The sequence below is a fragment of the Chrysemys picta genome, chromosome 12 (genome assembly GCF_011386835.1).
Source record: "Chrysemys picta bellii isolate R12L10 chromosome 12, ASM1138683v2, whole genome shotgun sequence".
In the NCBI taxonomy this organism is placed as follows: Eukaryota; Metazoa; Chordata; order Testudines; family Emydidae; genus Chrysemys; species Chrysemys picta.
The window spans coordinates 20,703,928-20,723,737 of NC_088802.1; the positions used below are offsets into that span (position 1 = coordinate 20,703,928).

General features: G+C 46.3%; 1 protein-coding gene across 1 annotated transcript; it reads right to left on the reverse strand.

The window, feature by feature from the left end:
• Window positions 1–14,408: 14,408 nt before the first annotated feature.
• LOC101945170 (olfactory receptor 14A16-like) lies at window positions 14,409–15,368 on the reverse strand. Its single transcript, XM_005312398.2, has one exon. The coding sequence runs from the start codon at window positions 15,366–15,368 to the stop codon at window positions 14,409–14,411; it is 960 nt and encodes a 319-aa protein (XP_005312455.2).
• Window positions 15,369–19,810: the final 4,442 nt, after the last annotated feature.

Consider the following 19,810-nt stretch of genomic DNA (forward strand, 5'->3'; position numbering starts at 1 on the left):
CTGCCCGAAGCCAGTAGCGTTGGCTCGGGCAGCTCGGCTCTTAAAGTCTGAGAAGGGAAGAGCGGAGCAGAGCAGCCGCGGGAGAGGAAGTGCCCAGCCAGTATTTTTCCCGGACATGTTCGGCTTTTCGCCAGTTCCCCCCGGACGGGGGTTTGATTGCCGAAAAGCAGGACATGTCCGGGAAAAAACGGACGTATGGTAACCCTAGAATTAGGTCATTAAGAGGTACCAAAAGCAAACACTAAAAACTAAGAATCACGTCCACACTCGTGTAGCTAGGGCTATTTTTGCCAACTGGGGATCTGGCTCTTTGATTTCAATGGAGCAATGGCTGATTTACACCAGCTGGGGATCTAGCCTGTTACATAGTTTAGAATCCATATTATTTGCCTGTGAGTTTAAACCAAAGATGAGAGAACCATTCTGAACCCGTTTGCACGTCCTTAGTTCTTTGTTCCATGGGATTAATTGCAAGTGTGTAACTTTTAATGGTAAGGAGCGATTCATTCCCACTAGGGACAGAATTTGGAGGAATTCACTGGTGCTAAGATTTTCTATGTCTGAGCTTTCACTTCTATTGGGATGAATGGCCTAACCTTCTTTCTTTCTTTCTTTCTTTCTTTCTTTCTTTCTTTCTTTCTTTCTTTCTTTCTTAGCAATTACATTTGTTTCTTACTGCAGGCAAGACTATAATAGAAGGCTCATTAGGCTGTCGGTGAAATGCTGCATGGCATTTTGATAATGTTTAATTCACAATCGTTGTGGGTATGTCAGGGAGACTGAAGAAATATGAAGGGCCAGATCCCCAGCTGGTGTAAATTGGCATAGTGCTATGGAGCTGTGCCAGTTTACGTGAGTTGAATGTCTATACTGTGGTGCCTAGTTTGAGGCTTATTCCTCTATCAGTGTTCTCATTTTTAACAGCACAATCCCATTTTAATGCTCATGGAATATTCCGAGATCATGGTTAATAAACAGAAATCTGAGAGATGGGTACTCAGCCAGTAAACGAACTAAGAAATATTATAATATAGTTAAAGTTGCGTTGTGACTACCATTTAAAAATCGGCATTCTAAGGCCTCTAACATTGACATGCTTAGTCAGATTCCTTTGAAAATTGGTGTGCTTCGGGAAGGTGCAGGGTAGGATTAGTAAACTGAATTAGGAGTCATTTGAGCTAAGGGTTATGGAGATATAAGCCAGGAAAAAATATAATTTTCTTTTCAAAAAGTCATTTGAGCTAGGGGTTGTGGAGATAAAAAGGGGTTTTCTAGGTGGGTTATTTTGTGCAGTGCTAGAGCTCAAACTATGTAATTGATGAATGTCAAAAATGTCAAAAATGTCTCAGTTTGTTGAGTTTATTCACTCTATCTTTGGGGGACCCAAACTGTATTTAACACAATGTTCACTTTTTACAGTCTGCATGCACCAGTACAGAGAAACAGCCGGAGACTTCCCATTCCAGCCATTTTATATGCTTTGAAGCTTAAACCTTGTAAGTGCTCTAAAATCCGGTCACGCAGATTGCTTTGAAGTTTGGTGTGCCTCCAGGGGGCACGGGATAGTGATAGTGATCCAAATCTGGGGTCATTGGGCAAAGGGTTTTCTGAGTTACAGCCCCCAAAACAGTTTCCTCTTGCTTCCTTATCGGTATTAAAGAAAGAGGTACTAAGGAGTGGATGAATCACAGACCTCATTGAGATTGATGGCTGGGCAGTGTCCAGGCACCAAAGCACACAGTATGGAGGGAAGGAAGAGCTTCCCCATGGACGGGCCATGGACTGTCCTCTGGGAGGAAGGGGCCCTCCCTGCCATTCTACTATGTCCCCAGCTTGTTCTCATCTTGTCTGACTGCACCCTGATCCCTGCAGCTCTGTCAAGCCAAGGGAGCTGGCCAGAGGCACTGAGCAGTCGCATGGTGATATACCTGACTATGGCTGTTACCCTTCCTTATCTTAGCAGGTTGAGGTTTTGGCTCCTCACTGAAGGCCAGGTTTACAGAGGTGTTGAGGGAGCGCAGACAGCACTGACTGGAACTGGAGTTTTGGTGGCTGTGGCATCTCTGCAATTCAGGCCCTTAGTCCATCCTGCTCATGGAGTTGAATTCACTTCTAGCCACGGCACCTGCTCTGACTCATTCGCCTTGCGGCTTCCTGGACACCGAATGGCGATGGTACGGGAATGACTTTCCGGGGCCTAGAGGTGAGAGGCCCTGGGTCCCACCCACAATCTCCTGAGCCTACTCCGGCCTCTCACCTTGTCCCCATCAGCTAGGCAGCTTCTCCCAGGGTGGAGAAGGCTAGGACTAGCCCAGCCTGGCTGACGGACAGCAGGGGGCTGTAGATGGCCAGCAGCACCACCTGCAGGAAGGATCTTCTCTGCCCCTCAGAGAATATCTCTTCAAAGACCTAAAAGCAACAGGGCACGAGCCTTTGGCAGATTGCAAAGAGCCAGGCTCCAAATCCTGGGGCTGGTACGGTATCGCTCTATAGTGGCCCCGGTGGAGGTCTCAGGTCCCACTCTCCGCCACATTGATGTTACCCCCAGCCTTTTGCAGGGTGCAGTAATGCACCCCAGGGTAGGATCTCACTGTATCCCCGATCCAATGCCCAAGACAAGGCTGTTCTTCTTCCTAACTCCCGATGGTGCTGAGAAACCCCCACACCCTTTCTGTGCTCCTACAGGGGGCTGGGACTCCAGCTGGTATCTGGTCAGGCAATAGCTGGGAATGTCCTTCCCCACTCACTGACCCAGCAGCTCCCTTCTCAGACACTCGGAGATCAGCCAGGGAAACAGTGGCCAGATCCCTTGAGGCACAATCCTGCATTGACTCACCCACCCAGGGGATCCCCTTTGTGCCATGTAGCGATGGATTCCTGTAACACACACAAGCCATGGCCCTTAGTGAGGCTCCAATGCAGGCCCCTCACATTCTGTTAAGCACCAACCACAGGGCACCAGACTGCCTTGGGGAGCGAGAACCTCTAACCCCTGTGAGACCCAGGAGATGGCCCTGAGAAGAGACACTGGCTCCTCCCTAGGGAGACCCAGAGATAAAGGAGGGCCCTTGGGGAATCAACCCTTCTCTCCCATGTGCACAGATTATTGGAGAGAGGGAGGGAATTGTCCTGAACCCTCTCTTCACCCCAGGGAACTGCAGATGTGGGCAGGGATTCTGAACCCCTGAATGATGAACAGCATGTCAGGAAGGAGACAGGTCAGCCGTGACTGACCATCTATCACCACAACCTCTGATCTAGTGAGACAATTACGGGACATAACCCAAAGGACATGGACAGAATCTTGAGAGCAGCAAAAGTCCTTCTACAGCTCTAAAATCAGGGAGCCCCATACTCCCCCTGGTCTCTGAGTCTCAGCCCCATGGGGAGGGGAAGGGGCTCATTTTTGCAGAACATTCACATGCCAATGGACCATGACCTGCCTCCTTCTCCCACAGCACATCAGCTTAGATCATTAGCAATACATATGAAATTAATAAAAAGGCTTTTTTTCCTGTGTGATGAAGTTAATAAAACATGCCTCTTTACATTCAAACTAAACTTTAAAATATCCTTCTATAATTTCAGGATGTGTCTGCAAACGTAATTGGTCACTGCAGGAAACTGAAGTCTCAGAAACAATATCCAGGCACATGGTTCTGCCACTTGAGCTCAACCAAACAGATTCCTCAGGTGGTAGCAGTTGTAGGCACTTATCCTCTTTGTGTCCATGTGGCCAAGGAAATCGCGGCATGAGAGTCACCTTGCAGAGTTCCTTCTATTGCTGCCCGCTCATGGAACAGGCAAATTAAGATTTATTGGGGCCCTGGGCACAAAGACCATTAGGGGCCCCCAGCCCACCCCTTGCCACAGGGCCCTACCCCCTGCTCCTCCCCTTCCCGCTGCTCCTCCCATTCCCATCTCAGCCACACCTATGCCAATGCAGAGTAGCTCCATTGACATCCAGGGTTTAATACTGATGAGGTTCTGGCCCAATGCCTCTGGGCTCAATTCAGTGGTAACATGAACACTGGTGTAAGTTACTTGTCTGGGGTCATTTTGTTCTGACCTTGGTGTAAATGGAAAAGTGCCATCACTTGCACTGATCTGGCATTCCATGCGGCATCCCGTGTCAATCTACTCACATCAAGGCTGAAAAAGGATTTCAGAATTTGGTTGATTCTTTTTTTTATTTATTCCTTCTCTGTGAATCGTTGTGTACACTGCTGCATATAGGGTCGATAAAAGCTGGGTATGAGATTAGGTAGACCATGCCTTGTCCTAACACACAACCTAATTGTGTCATAATGATAGATTTCTGTTTGATTGTGAACTACAGTAATAGATAGATAGATTACTCAAATTATTGATCCTCTTTTCCTGCCATGACTGTCTATGTCCAGATCATAATTTTCTTATAAGTATTCATTGTTAAACATTATTTTCCAAAGCATGTCTATGAATATTTCTTATCCCATAACTCCATTACAATCAGCTCATCATATTTGCTCGGTGTATGAACTTAAAACTCTTTCAAGTGGATATATTTTCAACACTCTGTTTTCTTTGATTGGATAAATTGAAGTATTACTGTAAAAATGAAGGGGCCAATCCTCAGCTGGTGTAAATTGTTATAGCTCCATTGAAGTCAATAGCACTATGAGAATTCAGATCATGAGAGGATCCACTGTGAACACTCAGGATTATGATTTCAAACCCCACTACCCTCGAATATTCTCTACAAAGGCCCTGGTTCAGGAAACCACTTTGGTATATGCTTAACTTTAATCACATGAGTAGTCTCTTAAAAGCTTAAAGTTAAACTCATGCTTAGGCACTTTTCTGGATTAGGGTCTGGGTTAGGGTTAGTGGTAAAGTCAAAGGCTACATATAAAAGGGTCTTACCCGAACTGCTGTCACATCCAGCCACTGCTTCAGTTCCTCTCCTTCCCCATCCAAACGTCCCACTGCAATTGGTGTGTTGGAATTACTGTTCCCTCTAAGATTTGGTTTATTAACAGAGAAGAACAGTTGAAAGCCAGAATCTCCAGGCTGCCTTCTCCAGGCTCACAAGGCCATATGTCCCTTGTGGGCTCCTACTTCCCTCTGGAAGGTTCTGTTCCTGCCCAGCAGTGCAGGTCACTCAAGCCAGGCCTCCCCTCTGGCTGCTGTGGAGAGCTGCTTCCCAAGTCCACTCTGACCCTGGGTCCTCTCTGGTTCCCCTGCAGGAGGCTCCTGATCCCTAAAATTTTTCTACCCTTTGCCCCCTCTCATGCCTGGTCACTGACCCAACCCAGCCCCAAGCCCAAACTCATCATCTGGGATCAGATAACAGGACACAGGTATGAATGAGCCCATCTTCCCTTAAAGGGCCAGTCCACCCTGAAACACTGTGATTTTCAACAGGGCCTAAGGTATTGAGACACCTGACTTCTATTGATGTTCACTGGGAATTCTGCACCTAACTCTCTTTGGCACCTTTGAAAATCCCATCCCTGTTGCTTAAATGTCCATGCACATTCCTGTCTTCAGTGCTGGAATATTCACACAGGGGCTAAGACCTCAGCTGAATCGAATTCCCTGCAAAAGTAACATTACTATTCATACAGGGATGATTTTGCTATATTCACTCAGTTCCAATGATACAAGGTGGCGCTCATTCCAGCTTATGGCAGAGATAAATAACAGGGTAGCTCACAAGTAGAGCTGGTTAGAAATTTTCTGAGGAAACAGAGTTTTGTCCAATATTGCTGATTCATAGAACCCAGAGATTCACTGAAACATCTCAGGTTCCATGAACTTTCAATGAAGGAAAGGCAGACTGGCAATGAAGCCCTGCCTCCCATGGTACATGGCTCTGGGGCAGCCTTCCTTGCCAGGGCTTCCAGTCTCCTTGATGGATTTGTACCCAGGATATGTGTCCCCACCACACAAACATCAATATTACTGGCAATATATTTGCACCCTTGTGCTCTATTACTCTAGCATGGTCCAGGGGCATGGAGAAGAGGATATCCTGACATCTACAGAAGGGGTCGCTCTTGCACAGGGTAGAGGCACATGTCCAAGGAATGGTGAGTGGGGGAAGATTGCACAGATGCTAACTGGACTTCTATGTGTTCTATTGAACAATGTCAGACTTCAGACCGTTGTGCTAATGATCTGACCATTTAGGATTAGGGTGACACAAAAAAAAAAAAAAAGGAGATAAGGGGACAAGACAAATTTATGTACATTAAGGCTGCTAGAATCGAAGGGGTCTAAGGAGTTAGGTGCCTCTCTCCCCTTGTACAGTCAATGGGAGTTGGGCACCTAATTCTCTTAAGTCATTCTGAAAATCCCTGTCCTAGCTCACAGTCTGGAGCAAGAGTCCCCTGTATTGTTGCAGATTCTGCAGTACAAACTGTCCCTTGTTCCTGCTCTAATTGCACAGGGTGCTGCCGAGTCAGGTACAGGTCCCTCCGTAGGGCCAAGATCATTCTAGTGCCTTTCCATAGAAATCAGATTTGTACCCAGGATATACTTGGCCCATGCTGTTGAGCTGTTTTCCACTCACTCCTCTGGTAATGGCCACTGGGGATAATCACAGATCTGTGACCGTTATGAGGTTTTCCTAGGAGATTCCCCACTCGGTCTGATCGCTTTGGTTGCTATCAGTACCTGAATCCCTGGGCTTATGTTATATCCCTTGCACACCATGCAGCAGCGTAATGGTGTGGCAAGGCCTGGGAATAGATTGTGCCTCAATCAGCATCTTTAGAGAGCAGGACAGTCCCTGGCCTTAGCCCCTACTGGACATTTGAAAAGACAAAAGATACACGTGCATTTCCTTGTAGCTAAAAGTTACACTTTTCTCCACCCATCCTCTTTTTTTTTCTTCTTTTTTAAATAAATTTAACTCTTTGCAAATCCAGATGTGGAAGATGGAGGGGAGGAGTGGGGAGAGAGAATGAACCCTTTAGCATAAATGGTAAGATCTGCTGTTTGGAAATCAACACTGAAAAAAACAAAACAAAACAGAAAAACAAAATACTTAATTTATAAAAGCAGGTGTAGACAAAGAGGAAAAATAAGGTTACAAAACTTTCCTTTTAAACCCTCACAAACCAAATCATTGAATAAGTTCAGTGAAATTAATAATTTAACCCATTAGGAATCCAAATGTCAAATTTGTAATATGATTTTTTTAACACAACAAAATGTTAACTTTGTTTTTAATCCTCGACTCTTGCCCTTCTATATATAGCAGTTATCATTAGAGGAAAGTGAAGTATATTGCCTTAAGTTAATTAAATTAATACAATTAAGGGGGGCAAATAAATTACTATGAATTCTAATTATTTTTGGGGGAGTATTTAAATGGAAAGGTAACAGATAACCTGCCTAATCAATCATTTAATCCTTTTTGTTTAACTTTTGTTTCCTGGCAAGTATTGTCCTAATGGATTTAAGTTTCAATGTCTTATCTGTTATGGCCAAATATAAAAATTGTGGTGCCACATTCATCTTAATTGTAAGATGTCTTATATATACGCTATATGTTTGTGTGTCACATGACTATTTTTGTCTTATTTGGTTTTATTGTAAGAGCAAACATTTATTTTGTGTGCATAATTATACAAAAGAAAAAAACAACAACGTTGCTTTTCACTAGTGGTACCATACTATTTTTAATCATCAGTTTCACAAATTATCATAACAGCAATTAAATTATTCTGCAAAATTATTTTTTTAACTGTATTGGTTATTGGAATTGATGTTTTTACAAAGCTGTTAATAACCTGTAATGGAAGTTTAATTGTTATAACAAGCAAATTAATTCAAAAACTTGGGTAAAGTCCTGTAACTATCCCTCTCAGAAGACAGAAAGCCAAAGGGGGAAAGTAAACTTTTTTGCATAAAGATCACCTATGCATAAAAGTGGGTTACTGGAAATAAGAGTTATATTGATAAAATTCATTGTGCTAACAACTTCAAGCTGTTCAAAAGAGAATTCTCTTCCCGGCAGAAGGAGAAGTCACAGAAGACAACATGTTACCAGGGCCACTCCTATGGATCTGCTTCCCAGTAGGTAGTGAAGGAGGTTCACATCTCAACATCCATAAAACTGCAGTAGTGGGGACCTTCTGAAACAACGCGTGGCAACCAGTAACATATGACCTCACCAGAATCCCCAATTTCTTTCTGATATATTTTATCTGAACAAAATCTTCTGTATATCTTTTTGTATGGAAACTTGATAGTAATGGAACAACTAATAATGTGATACACAATGCAATTGAAAGTACAAATAGCAATCAGGTGTATGGTTTTGCCAACAGCATTTCCTTGTTAATTTAGAACTTAACAAAGGAAGATCAGGTGTTTTATAAATAAGTATTGATCTCCTCCCCAAAGAAAGAGAGACCCAAAGGGAACCGCGTACCAGAAACAAAGAAAAAATTATTCTGTGGGGTGTAGATCCACTCACAGTGATCACCACAGTGACAACTACAGAACCCATTTCCTGTACAGAATCTGAAGTAGGACCAAAGATGGACTCACTGTTACTCCGATACCTGGGCCTTTGATTAATAATGTATAGGTTATGCATATATCTGGGGTTTAAAATTTGTTCAATTAGAATATGGCAGAGATTGGTCTTTGTAATGATACTAGTGTGTCCAGGTTGTACATGTTGGTTTGATTTCAGAGATTAGCTGCATATCATAGTAAAATATGAGGTACTATAGGGGGTCAGAAAGCTCCTCTGGCATTCAGAACATGGGGGTTACAAAGCCTAAACAAAATTATAAGATCTATTTTGGGCCTTTTCAAATCATGTAAGTCAATTTAGAACAGGGCACCTTAAGAGAATATCAAAAGACAGATCAGCTATTTCAGTTATAAAGAGGCTGATATAGTACTTAACTCAATACCAATGGAACAGATGGGCTAGCCCAGGAAATAATTAATGTTAATAGTGCAAAGTGGAAAGATAAATACAGGGGTAAGGAAACATTCTCTACTGCTTATAGCAGGTATATATTACAAGCTGTGGACGAGGTACTAAAGGATCTTAAGGAATACAGAATCCCTAGATTAATTAAAGACAAATATATGCCCAAGTGGTATTGTCCTAAATGTACCCAGGAAAATCAGACTATAAATTGGGCATGTAATGGACACGTGAACTAATTCTGTTTAATACCATCAGGAACTCTGGGTCAGTAATGCCACATCCCAATGAGGATACCTGTAAAATTAATTGTATCTCAATGGCCAGTCTCCTATATATTTCTTTTACTTTGTCTTTTCCTGTGTTTACTCCTTCTGGCCAAGTATTTGATAAATTGGCAGCTGTCCGTTCAAGAGGTTACCCGGAAGGAAATATTTATAAGGAACGCCTGGAGATACCAGAGATTTTGGTATATCATGATAAATCCAGGGCTTGCAGATCCCCTCATATGGCACATTGTTCCACTGAGGGATATTTGTACATATGCAGGTGCGATGTATTTGACATCACAATTCCAATCTGTGGGTATGCTGGACTAGAAGAAAAGTCCAGCAAGACCTGTGAATTAGCTGCTACTGTTTTTTGTCTGGTACACCTCTCCAAATGACATAAACAGGCTGTGAGGGTGACCTATACTGTGAAGAGGCAGTACCATAAAACCTATCAGTATGGCTCATTAATGTGTCCCGTTACTGACTACAACTTCTGTTTTACACCCCTAGAAAAAAAACTGTCATAGGGCACACAGTTATTACTCCTGGCCCAGTCTGGGCTAATGAGACCACCATTAACAGTGCTCCTGAAGAGATGGACCTTGACAAATATATACCCAAGTTCAGGGTTCACATAAATCCTTTAACTCCAAACCTTAAGAAGCTACTAAATAGAAAGGATATTCATGTGATCCAAATCAGTAACAGTATGACCCAGTCTGAGGAACAGCTAACAGGATGATCTAATTCATAATGACAATCAATAACTCATACGAGGTTAGAGGCAGGATTTAAGGTTTTTCAATTAATGATATTAGTTGTATTAGTTCTGTTTTGTCACTTACAGTTTTTAATGCACAACTATAAATCCCCTCTTGAAGCACTATCTGCAGCTACATATATGAATGTTTCCAATGGAGGTTAATCAGATAAGGGCAAATGGGGGAAATATTGCCACATGGACCTAAAGGCTAAGCATTTCTCATGGCTGTGCTAATCAATTGACAAACAAGACTCCCATGAATCTTTGCGATGTTAGGATAAGAGAGACAATAAAGAATTGTTAGCAAGTAGATTTTACATGGCTTATACAGTGGAAAATGTATCTAAAAGTCATGACCTATTTTTGAAGCTGTTTTGTGCTTTATGATTGGCTGCACTATGTGACTAACAAGTTAGGAAATTATAATCAAAACCAAAGGAGTGAGTCTTGCTGAAGCATAGAATGTTCCAACCGCAAAGGGGAAAATAAGTATTATTGTCTCCACTGGCCAAAGCTGCTGTGACCTTTTGTCCTCTGGAGATTGGGAGGTGTATTAGGGCATAATGGAACACATGCTGTCTAGATGATTGGCTCCAAGATAGGCATGTAATGGTGATTGGACTAGAAGTGTGCTCAGGGCTGATTTTTAGTCCTGACCAGGACCCGACCCAAACCCACCAGACCCAACCCGGTCGAGACATTTTCAAACCCAAGCCCACCCTTCCCCCAAACCGAAGACAGTGCTGCTGCCACCTTCTGCCCATGGGGCCATTTCTCCTCCTCCTGCCCGTGGAGTCAGTGTGGCCACTGCATAGCCTGGACTGTGAACCCCTCACATCTTTGGTGCGGGACAATAGCAGGTTCTCTCCTGCCCCTGTGATTTCGAAGATGGGTCAGATCACACACTAGAAAGGGGTCTATTGTCTTCTCATGCCCCAAATAAAATAAGTGAATGGCATAAGTCCCATTAGTTTGAATGGGAGCATGATCAAGTCCTGAGTTATATAGTTAATATATACAGTGTGGGCAAGGCAGGGGGACGTGACCGGGGGGAGCCTACTAAGGGATGAGAGAGGAGTGCAGCCCCAGATCTATAAGGGGACTCACAAGCTGCAATGCTGAGCATCACAGCGACTAACTTTCAGGTGCCTAGAAAATCACTGAGGAATAATGGGATCCAAAAAGCCTGAGTTAGGACCCCTGGCTCACACAATGAACTGGGAGAGACAGGCCCCTAAGAATAGGACCCACAAAAGCGAGCATGCTAGGCAGAGAGATGCCTAAACTAGCCAACAGGAGATGCTGACAAGACAGGTGTGTGCTAATCCCTGCCCTTCTAAGGCACCTCACAACCTAAGTCCAGGCTGCAGGGATGCCCTTATCTCTGTTTGAGATCCACAGCTGGGAATCCCTCTCCTGGAGTCAGCTGGCTTAGGTCCCTAAGCCATTTCCTGCCAGAAGGAATCAGGCCAGGGGAAACCTCCCTTTTCGCCTTTATCCAGTGATTAGGGCACTCCCTGGGATGTGGAACAGCCCAGTTCAATTCCCCTCTGCCTGATGAGGAGACGAGATTGGAACAGGGCTCTGCCACCCTTTAGCTGGGTGGCTTAACCACGGGACAAGGGGACACTCTGACACATTGGTCTCTGCAGCAGGGCTGTGTGCAGCTGACTTTGCATTTCACTGCCAGGGAGAAGAAGATGGGACAACATCTGTTCTCTGAGGGCTTCCGAGACTCACCCCCTGGAGCCCTGCCCAGCTCAGAACAAGGATTCCCTGCCATGTGCGTTTCTGCAGTATCGGCAAACTAAAGGGAGAGCCAAGATGCAAAAGCAGCAAGGCCGAGTGGGCTGAACTCAGTGGCTGGAGGCAGGAATCCCTAGGTGCTAACCCCATTCATGCAGAGAAGACACACATTTTTTCCTATGCATTGAGCTCTTGCAAGCTCCTTCAGCACAGAGGGATCATTGAACACCACAATAATCTTATGGAATTTTTTGATTTTGTGAGCGAGAATTTTACATTGGAAAATCATTCCAGGGGAAAATTCCCAACCAGCTCTCCCGAGAAGACTTGGAGAGCCTATGGACTCCAGTGGGAACAAGACTGGGACACTGCTGGGATATAGCATTTAGGCTTACTCAGGCTGAAAGAAGCATTCCCGTTAACAGGAATGTTCCCACATGACAGAAAAGCAGAGATGGACCCAAACCAAGACTTTAAACCATGTTGGGATCCCAGATTCCTCAAAGTTCAAGAGAGGAACTTTGGGATCTGAGGTCCTGGATTTGCCCTATCACTACAAAACTCACCCCTAGCTGGATGGGCAGACAATGTCCCCATGCTGGTTGGCACAATCTCTGTGGAGATGCAGGTCATGAATGTGTTCTGGAGAATGAACTCTCCTTTGCACTGTCCAGATGGGCATCATAGGTCGGAGCTGGCCTATTGGTCCTTCAGAAGACTGCCCAGTTGGAGATCGTTAGTGACAGCTCATATGGGTGGAAATCATGAAATCAATGGGAGTTAGGCACATTTGAGAATCCCACTAGGCACCTATCTGAATATTAAGGCCTAAATAGTTTTAACATTTGTCTTTTAGGCAGTTTTCAACATTTTACTCCTCATCTCCTCTGTTGCCCAGCAGAGGTTTATATCAGAACATGTCATCATTCCTCAGGACACTTTATCAGGCACAATCTCTTCCCATTCCATGTCCCCATGGGCAGCGGGTAAAATAGACCAGGGAAGGCTAAGTCTCCTCTGGTGCAGCCGCCGACTACCTGCCACCGGACACCTGGGCCATGGTGGGCCTCTCCCTGTCTCTGCTCGGCCTCTTCCCGGAAGCCCCACTGCCAGCCGCTGCCTGGCTGCAGTGATCCTCCCCTCCCCTCCACTCCCCTTCTCCGGAGGTCCCTGCTCGCTATGTGCGTCCCTCCTCTCATTCACCCCTCTCCCCTGCAAGACCCCTCCGCCCGCCACTCTTGTAGCCATGGAACTCTCATGATGCACCACAGTGGCTCAGGAAGAAGGAATCCTATGTTACAGGTGTTGTCCAGCCAGAGAGCCTGTCCAAAGAGGAGAACAGGGGTTTGAAGCACATGAACTGCAACTCCCATGAGACACGGCAGTGGTATTTCCAAATAGAAATTTACATTTTCAGCTGAAAGTTGGAGGGAGGGGTTGTTTGTAATAAAGTCAAATTTTTTTACAGAAAAAAACATATTTTCTGCCCAGCCCTAGTCAAAAGGGACTCATTGCTCAATGGACAGAATGGGGAAATGGATGGAAGTGCCTCTACCTCCCATATGGAGGGTGACGAGGAGATGGAGCTGGGTGGTAAATAAGGCCATCTGCAGGGCAAAGCCAGGTTCTCCCCAAAGGCCCCTTTTCCCTCCCCAGTCTTTCAGGTCAGCAGCCTGCTCCTTGTAAAGTCAAAGTGAGAATGTTGTTAGTGTAAAAGCCTGGGGTTTACAGCTGGTTGGAAATCAGAAACTTCTGTGAGAAATTCTGGCATTTTGATATTTGTTTTCATCTTAGATAGTGTTGAAGAGTAAAAATATCAAACATTTTCACAGAATGAAAAGTTCTCAAAAACTTGATTGGGAAATGTCAAAACCAAAAACGCTTATTTTTTTTAACCAGAATGCAATGCTTTGACATTCCAATGAAAATTCTTTCATTTAGAAATGTTAACTGCAAATGAAAAATGTCATTATGAATTAGACCAATTTCTGTTGGTGCAAAAGACAAGCTTTCAAGCTACACAGTTCTTCTTCAGGTTGCTCGGAAACTTGTCTCTTCCACCAACAGAAGTTGGTACAATAAAAGGTACTACCTGACCCACATTGTCTCTCTCATATCCTGGGACCAACACGGCTACAAAACAGCACTGAAAATAATCATTATGAATTATCAGTTTGACGTAAAATGATATTAAAATAACATTTTAAGTCAAAATGCCCATTTAAAACATTTCATTTTTTTTTTAAATATTGGAATTAGCATTTTGAAATGAAAAAAAAATCATTGTTTTTATTTGGAAATGACATTTTAACATTAAAAAAAAAGTTCTTTTTAAGTGGATATTCCAAAATAGGAAATGGAAAAATTTCAATTAGCTCTTCAAAGGTGCCAAAAGATAATTAGACTCACACATTCTATCAAAAACTCATCAGGATTTGAGCACCCAAGAGTAAAATTTTCAGAAGTGGCTGAGTCTTACTTGAAAATGGGACTTTGGCTTCTGGGACACTTAGATGCTTTAAATATATTTCCCCATATTTCTTTCAAATTTTAAAATCTTTCAGCCAAAATCAGAAAATGCAAAACATCAAGTTCTAACCCTAACATGAACATAGGCTGGTCCTCATACAAAGTCAGCCTGGACCATTACATAAGGTAGAGCATGGGAATACTTTATTCCAGTCAGACACTAAGAGTTCAGTGTGAGGAATTTGTTTTTGTTGGAAAAAAATATCCTCCCTATCATTTTCCACAGAGAACGTTTTATCTCTTTGTTTCTTAGACTGTAAATGATTGGATTCATTAGTGGTGGCACCACACAATACAACACAGCAGCCGTCAGGTTCAGAGATTTTGAAGACATTGACCTGGGCCTCATGTACGTAAATGATGCTGTACTGATAAATAAACAAAAAACAACCAGGTGAGGGATGCAGGTGGAGAAGGCTTTGTACCTGCCCTGCTCAGAGGGGATTCTCATCACCGTGGAGAAGATGTGAATGTAGGACACAATTATCAATACAAAGCAGACCACATCTACAAGCGATCCAAGGGCAATCATGACTATTTCATTAGCATGTGTATCAGAGCAAGAGATCTCTAGCAACTGTGGGATATCACAGAAAAACTGAGCGATAACATTGGATCCACAGAAATGTAACCTAAAAGTATTAGCTGTGTGTAATACAGAGCAGATCATGCTGCTAATCCATGAGCCAGCTGCAATCTGGGCACATGCTCCTCTGTTCATAGTCACCCTGTAATGCAGAGGGTGGCAGATTGCAGTGTAGCGGTCATATGCCATCACCGTGAGAAAGGCCAGCTCTGCTACTGCAAAAGTTACAATCAAAAAGACTTGGGTGACACATCCAGAGAAAGAAATGAGTCTGTTGTTGGTTAGGGAGTCAGCCATGGACTTGGGGATGGTGACTGAGATGTAGCAGAGGTCTAGGAAGGATAAGTTGCCCAGGAAAAAGTACATGGGGGTGTGAAGATGCTGGTCGAGGGCTACAACTGTGATGATGAGAAGATTCCCCACCAGGGCTGCCAGATAAATCACTAGAAACATCAGGAAATGTAAGATCTGCTGTTCCCGCACATCAGAGAATCCCATGAGAAAGAACTCAGTCAGGGTAGTTCTGTTGGACATTTCTTGTGTAGATATACACTGCCGAGGGAAGGCCAATGAGAAATGGTCATGGAACGAGAAATAGAAGGTAGATAGAGACTGGTTTTACATATTATGCTGCAGGACATATATTGCAGCTCAGGAAAATAACAAGACTCTCCCTTTTCTTCTCCATCACCATGTACAGGGGTGGCTGGTTTGTAGAAATGTTGGTGGTACCCCGAACCCGCCCCCCAAGCTCTGCCCCCCCAAACTCCACCCCCCACCTGCCTAAGGCTCTGGGAGGGAGTTTGGGTGGGGGCAGGAGGTCTGTGGTGCAGGTCCTGGGCTGGGGCAGGAGAGTGGGGTGAAGGATGGGTGAGAGGTTGGACTCTGAGAGGGAGTTTGGGTGGAGGAGGGGGTCTGGGGTGCAGATTCTGGGATGGAGTTTGGGTGCTGGGTGCAGGCGCTGGGCTGTGGCAGGGGGTGGGGGTGCAGGAGGGGGTGAGGGATGCAGGCTCTGGGATAGAGTTTGAGTGCTGGCTCTTGGCTAGGGCAAGGGGTGTGGGTGCAGGAGGGGTGAGGGGTGCAGACTCTGGGAGGGAGTGCGGAGGGCTGGGGTGCAGGCTCTGGGAGCGAGTCTGGGGGCAGGAGAGAGTGGGAAGGGGTTGGGGGTGCAGGCTTTAGGACAGAGTTTGGGTGGTGGGTGCAGGATCCAGGCGAGGGCAGGGGGTGAATGTGCAGGAGGGGTGAGGAGTGCAGGCTCTGGGAGAGAGTTTGGGTGCTGGCTTTGGGCTGGGGGTGGGGGTGCAGGCTCTGGGAGGGAGTTTGTGGATGGGAGGGGGTGCGGAGGGAGGGGTGCAAGCTCTGGAATGGAGTTTGGGTGTAGGCTCTGGGCTGGAGCAAGGGGTGGGAGTGTAGGAGGCGGTGAGGGGTGCAGGCTCTGGGAGGGAGTTGGGTACAGGCTCTGGGAGGGAATGCGGAGAGTTGGGGTGCAGGCTCTAGGAGGGAGTTTGGGTGCTGTGTGCAGGCTCTGGGCTGGGACAGGGGCTGGGGGTGCAGGAGGGGATGAGGGGTGCAAGCTCTGTGACTGAGTTTGGGTGCAGGCTCTGGGAGGGAGTTTGGGGATGGGAGGGGGTGCAGGCTCTGGGACAGTGTTTGGCTGTAGGCTCTGAGCTGGGGCAAGGGGTGGGGGGTGAGTGCTGCAGGCTCTGGGAGGGAGTTTGGGGGCAGGAGAGGGTGTGTGGGAAGGGAGTGGGGGTGCAGGCTCTGGGACTGAGTTTGGGTGGTGGGTGCAGGTTCCAGGCTAGGGCAGAAGGTGGATGTGCATGAGGTGTGAGGGGTGCAGGCTCTGGGAGAGAGTTTGGGTGCTGGCTTTGGGCTGGGGGTGGGGGTGCAGGTTCTGGGAGGGAGTTTGTGGATGGGGGGGGTGTGGAGGGAGGGGTACAAGCTCTGGAATGGAGTTTGGGTGTAGGCTCTGGGCTGGAGCAAGGGGTGGGAGTGTAGGAGGGGGTGAGGGGTGCAGGCTCTGGGAGGGAGTTGGGTACAGGCTCTGGGAGGGAATGCGGAGAGTTGGGGTGCAGGCTCTAGGAGGGAGTTTGGAGATGGGAGGGGGTGCAGAGGGAGAGGGTGCAGGCTGTGGAACAGAGTTTGGCTGTAGGCTCTGGGCTGGGGCAAGGGGTAGGGGGGTGAAAGCTGCAGGCTCTTGGAAGGAGTTTGGGGGCCAGAAGGGGGTGTGTGGGAAGGGGGTGGGGGTGAAGGCTTTGGGAGGGAGTTTGGGTGCTGTGTGCAGGCTGGGATGGGGCTGGAGGTGCAGGAGGGGATAAGTGGTGCAGGCTCTGGGAGGGAGTTTGGGGATGAGAGGGGGTGCAGAGGGAGAGGGTGCAGGCTCTGGGAGGGAATTTGGGGGCGGGAGGGGGTGCGGCGGGAGGGGGTGCAGGCTCTGAGAGGGAGTTTGGGGACTGAAGGGGAGGTGCAGGTTCTGGGAGGGGGTGGGGAGTTGCGGCGCTTACCTGGGGCTCCTAGGTAGGCTGTTAGTCTCCTCGCACTGCTACCCCCAGGCACTGTCCCCACAGTTTCCCATTGGCCACAGGGGAGCTTGGGGCAGGACACAGACCCACCCTGTCCCGTGGCTGCAGAGAGGGGCCAGCAGCCATGTGGAGGGAGCAGGCAGGAAGCCACTCAGCTCCTCTGCGCTGCCGGTGGTGAGTGGTGGTCCCAGGCTGTTTTAAATGGCCCGGGGGATGCGCAGGGAGGGGGCGCCCGGGGGCAGGAGGCAGGGCCGAGGGAGAGACCTGGCTTCAGACAGTGCTGGAGCCGGGCCCATGGTGCCTGGGCCAGGAATATTCCTGGTGCCCAGACACCACAGGCCCATAGAACTCGCCGCCCATGACCATGTAATTACAAGGTTTACAATACAGGTTCATGAGGTGCTACTTTAATGGCATCTTCCTATTCAACAGACCTGCTGCAGGGGTTTATTTTAAGCCCTGTCTGGTCACTTTGCTGACTAAGTTCTTGATTCACAAAGGGGCTTAGGCCCCTAAATGCCATTTTAGGCACCTCAGTCCAACATATATGCCCCACGGACAGTCACAAAACCCCCGCTCAGCTGCTGCCTTACCCCAAAGATGGCCGGATTGTTAAAGGTATTTAGGCATCGGGTGGGATTTTCAAAAGTATAAAGATGCCTTCCTGATGGACGTCTCATTGAAACTGGTACATTTTAGCAAAACGGTTTGGTTTTGACAATCGGTGTTTTCTGACAAAAAAAAACTTTAATTGAAAAATTCCTGACCAGCTCTAATTGGAGCTAAGTTCTTCCTGCCACTGGATCACACAGTGGATCAAGAATGAAGGGCCAGGTTTTTAAAGGTGTTTAGGTGCTCAGTGGGATTTTCAAAAGCATCTAGATGCCTAACATCCATTGATTTTAATGGGTTGTACATGCCTAGGTTCATCTCAGTATCCTGCTAGGCGTCTTTAAAAATCTGGCCCCAAGTGTCTAAGAGAATCTAAAAGACTTGAATCTGACCTCATGGATGACAGCCCAATCCCACTGAATTTAGTGAATTTGTTCCTGATTTACACCCCTTCTACAAACTGGAAACCAGAAAGCCATGGATGTTAAGTCCCTTGCCCAAAATTACAGGGCAAGACACTGGCAGTGCAGAAACTGGACTCAAGGTCTCCATTCAGATCCCATGTTCCCCATTATGTAAAAAAGATAAAAATTAAGCGAAATGAGTTTGTCCGTGGGTACCATGGGATTAGCTATACCAGGCTGATTCAATTCACAGTAAAATGTGGACATTGTCACTCACATTTATATGGCTAAATTCAACCCCTTAAAAATCCCAGGGATTTAATGACAACAGTTAACTTACTGTGCTGAGAAGTGTGGCTTTATCCCAGCTGAAACTGTTTCTTTCTCAACGTCAAGGTACTGCTGGCCACAAAAGGAATCACTGAAGTTCATCTATCTATCTATCTATCTATCTATCTATCTATCTATCTATCTATCTATCTATCTATCTATCTATCTATCGCTGATGCCCCTATCACAGTAGGATCTGGATGCCAAATGTTAAGTAACCAAAGGACCCTCTCACTGTTCTCAGTGAGACTGAATATCAATAAACTCAGACCTCTTGCTCACTGCCTATGACCTGTGTGGCTGACTCTGGGTTTCTCTGGCAGCAAAGAGTTGGTGTTGCGTGTAGAAGATTTATCCATGTCTGTTCTCTAAGGGCGGTTGGTGAGTCACTCCCTGGAGCCCTGTTCATCAGATATAGCAACTCCTTCCTAGCCCACCCTCTGCTGCCTCTATTGCCCATTAACAGTAAAGTTATCAGACGTCTTTGTCATCAGGTGTCTTTTTTTGCCAGCCAATGGCTATCATAGGAAATAAATACCCTCTTGTCAAGCCTTACCTGTTGCTTGCAGCTTCCGTATTATCAGGGGCAGCAGTACTCATAGGAGGTTCACGAATGAGAATGGAGAGGATTTATAACCACATGGGGTGGAAGGATTGCCAAGGGGACCCACTTAGCCATTGCAATGCCCTGTATTGCAGTGCCTAACTTTTAGGTGACCTGCCACCCAGGGGAAACCACAGATCCTCTCTTTGGTGCCCCAGATCTCCATACAATGCCTGGGGAGAGGTAGATGCCTGAGGGGGGATGCACAAAGCCAGCACACTAGGTGGGGAGCTGCCTAAGCCAGCCAGTAGCAGATGCCAAGGAGAGGGATGTGTTCTAGCAGAGAATTTTGCGCTTAAGTCCAGGCAGAAAGGAGGTGCCTAGCTCTTCTAGCAATTCACTGCCGGGAGCCCTTCTGGAGTCAGGTGTTAAAGTTGTTTCTTGCAAGATTGGTGGTGGCACATACCTAACCAGGAGTGGGGTGGGGGGAGAAAGGACTGCACCCATGGACTAGCCCAGGAGTTTGAGATGTCCTATGGAGACCCCAACTCAGCTCCCCCCTCT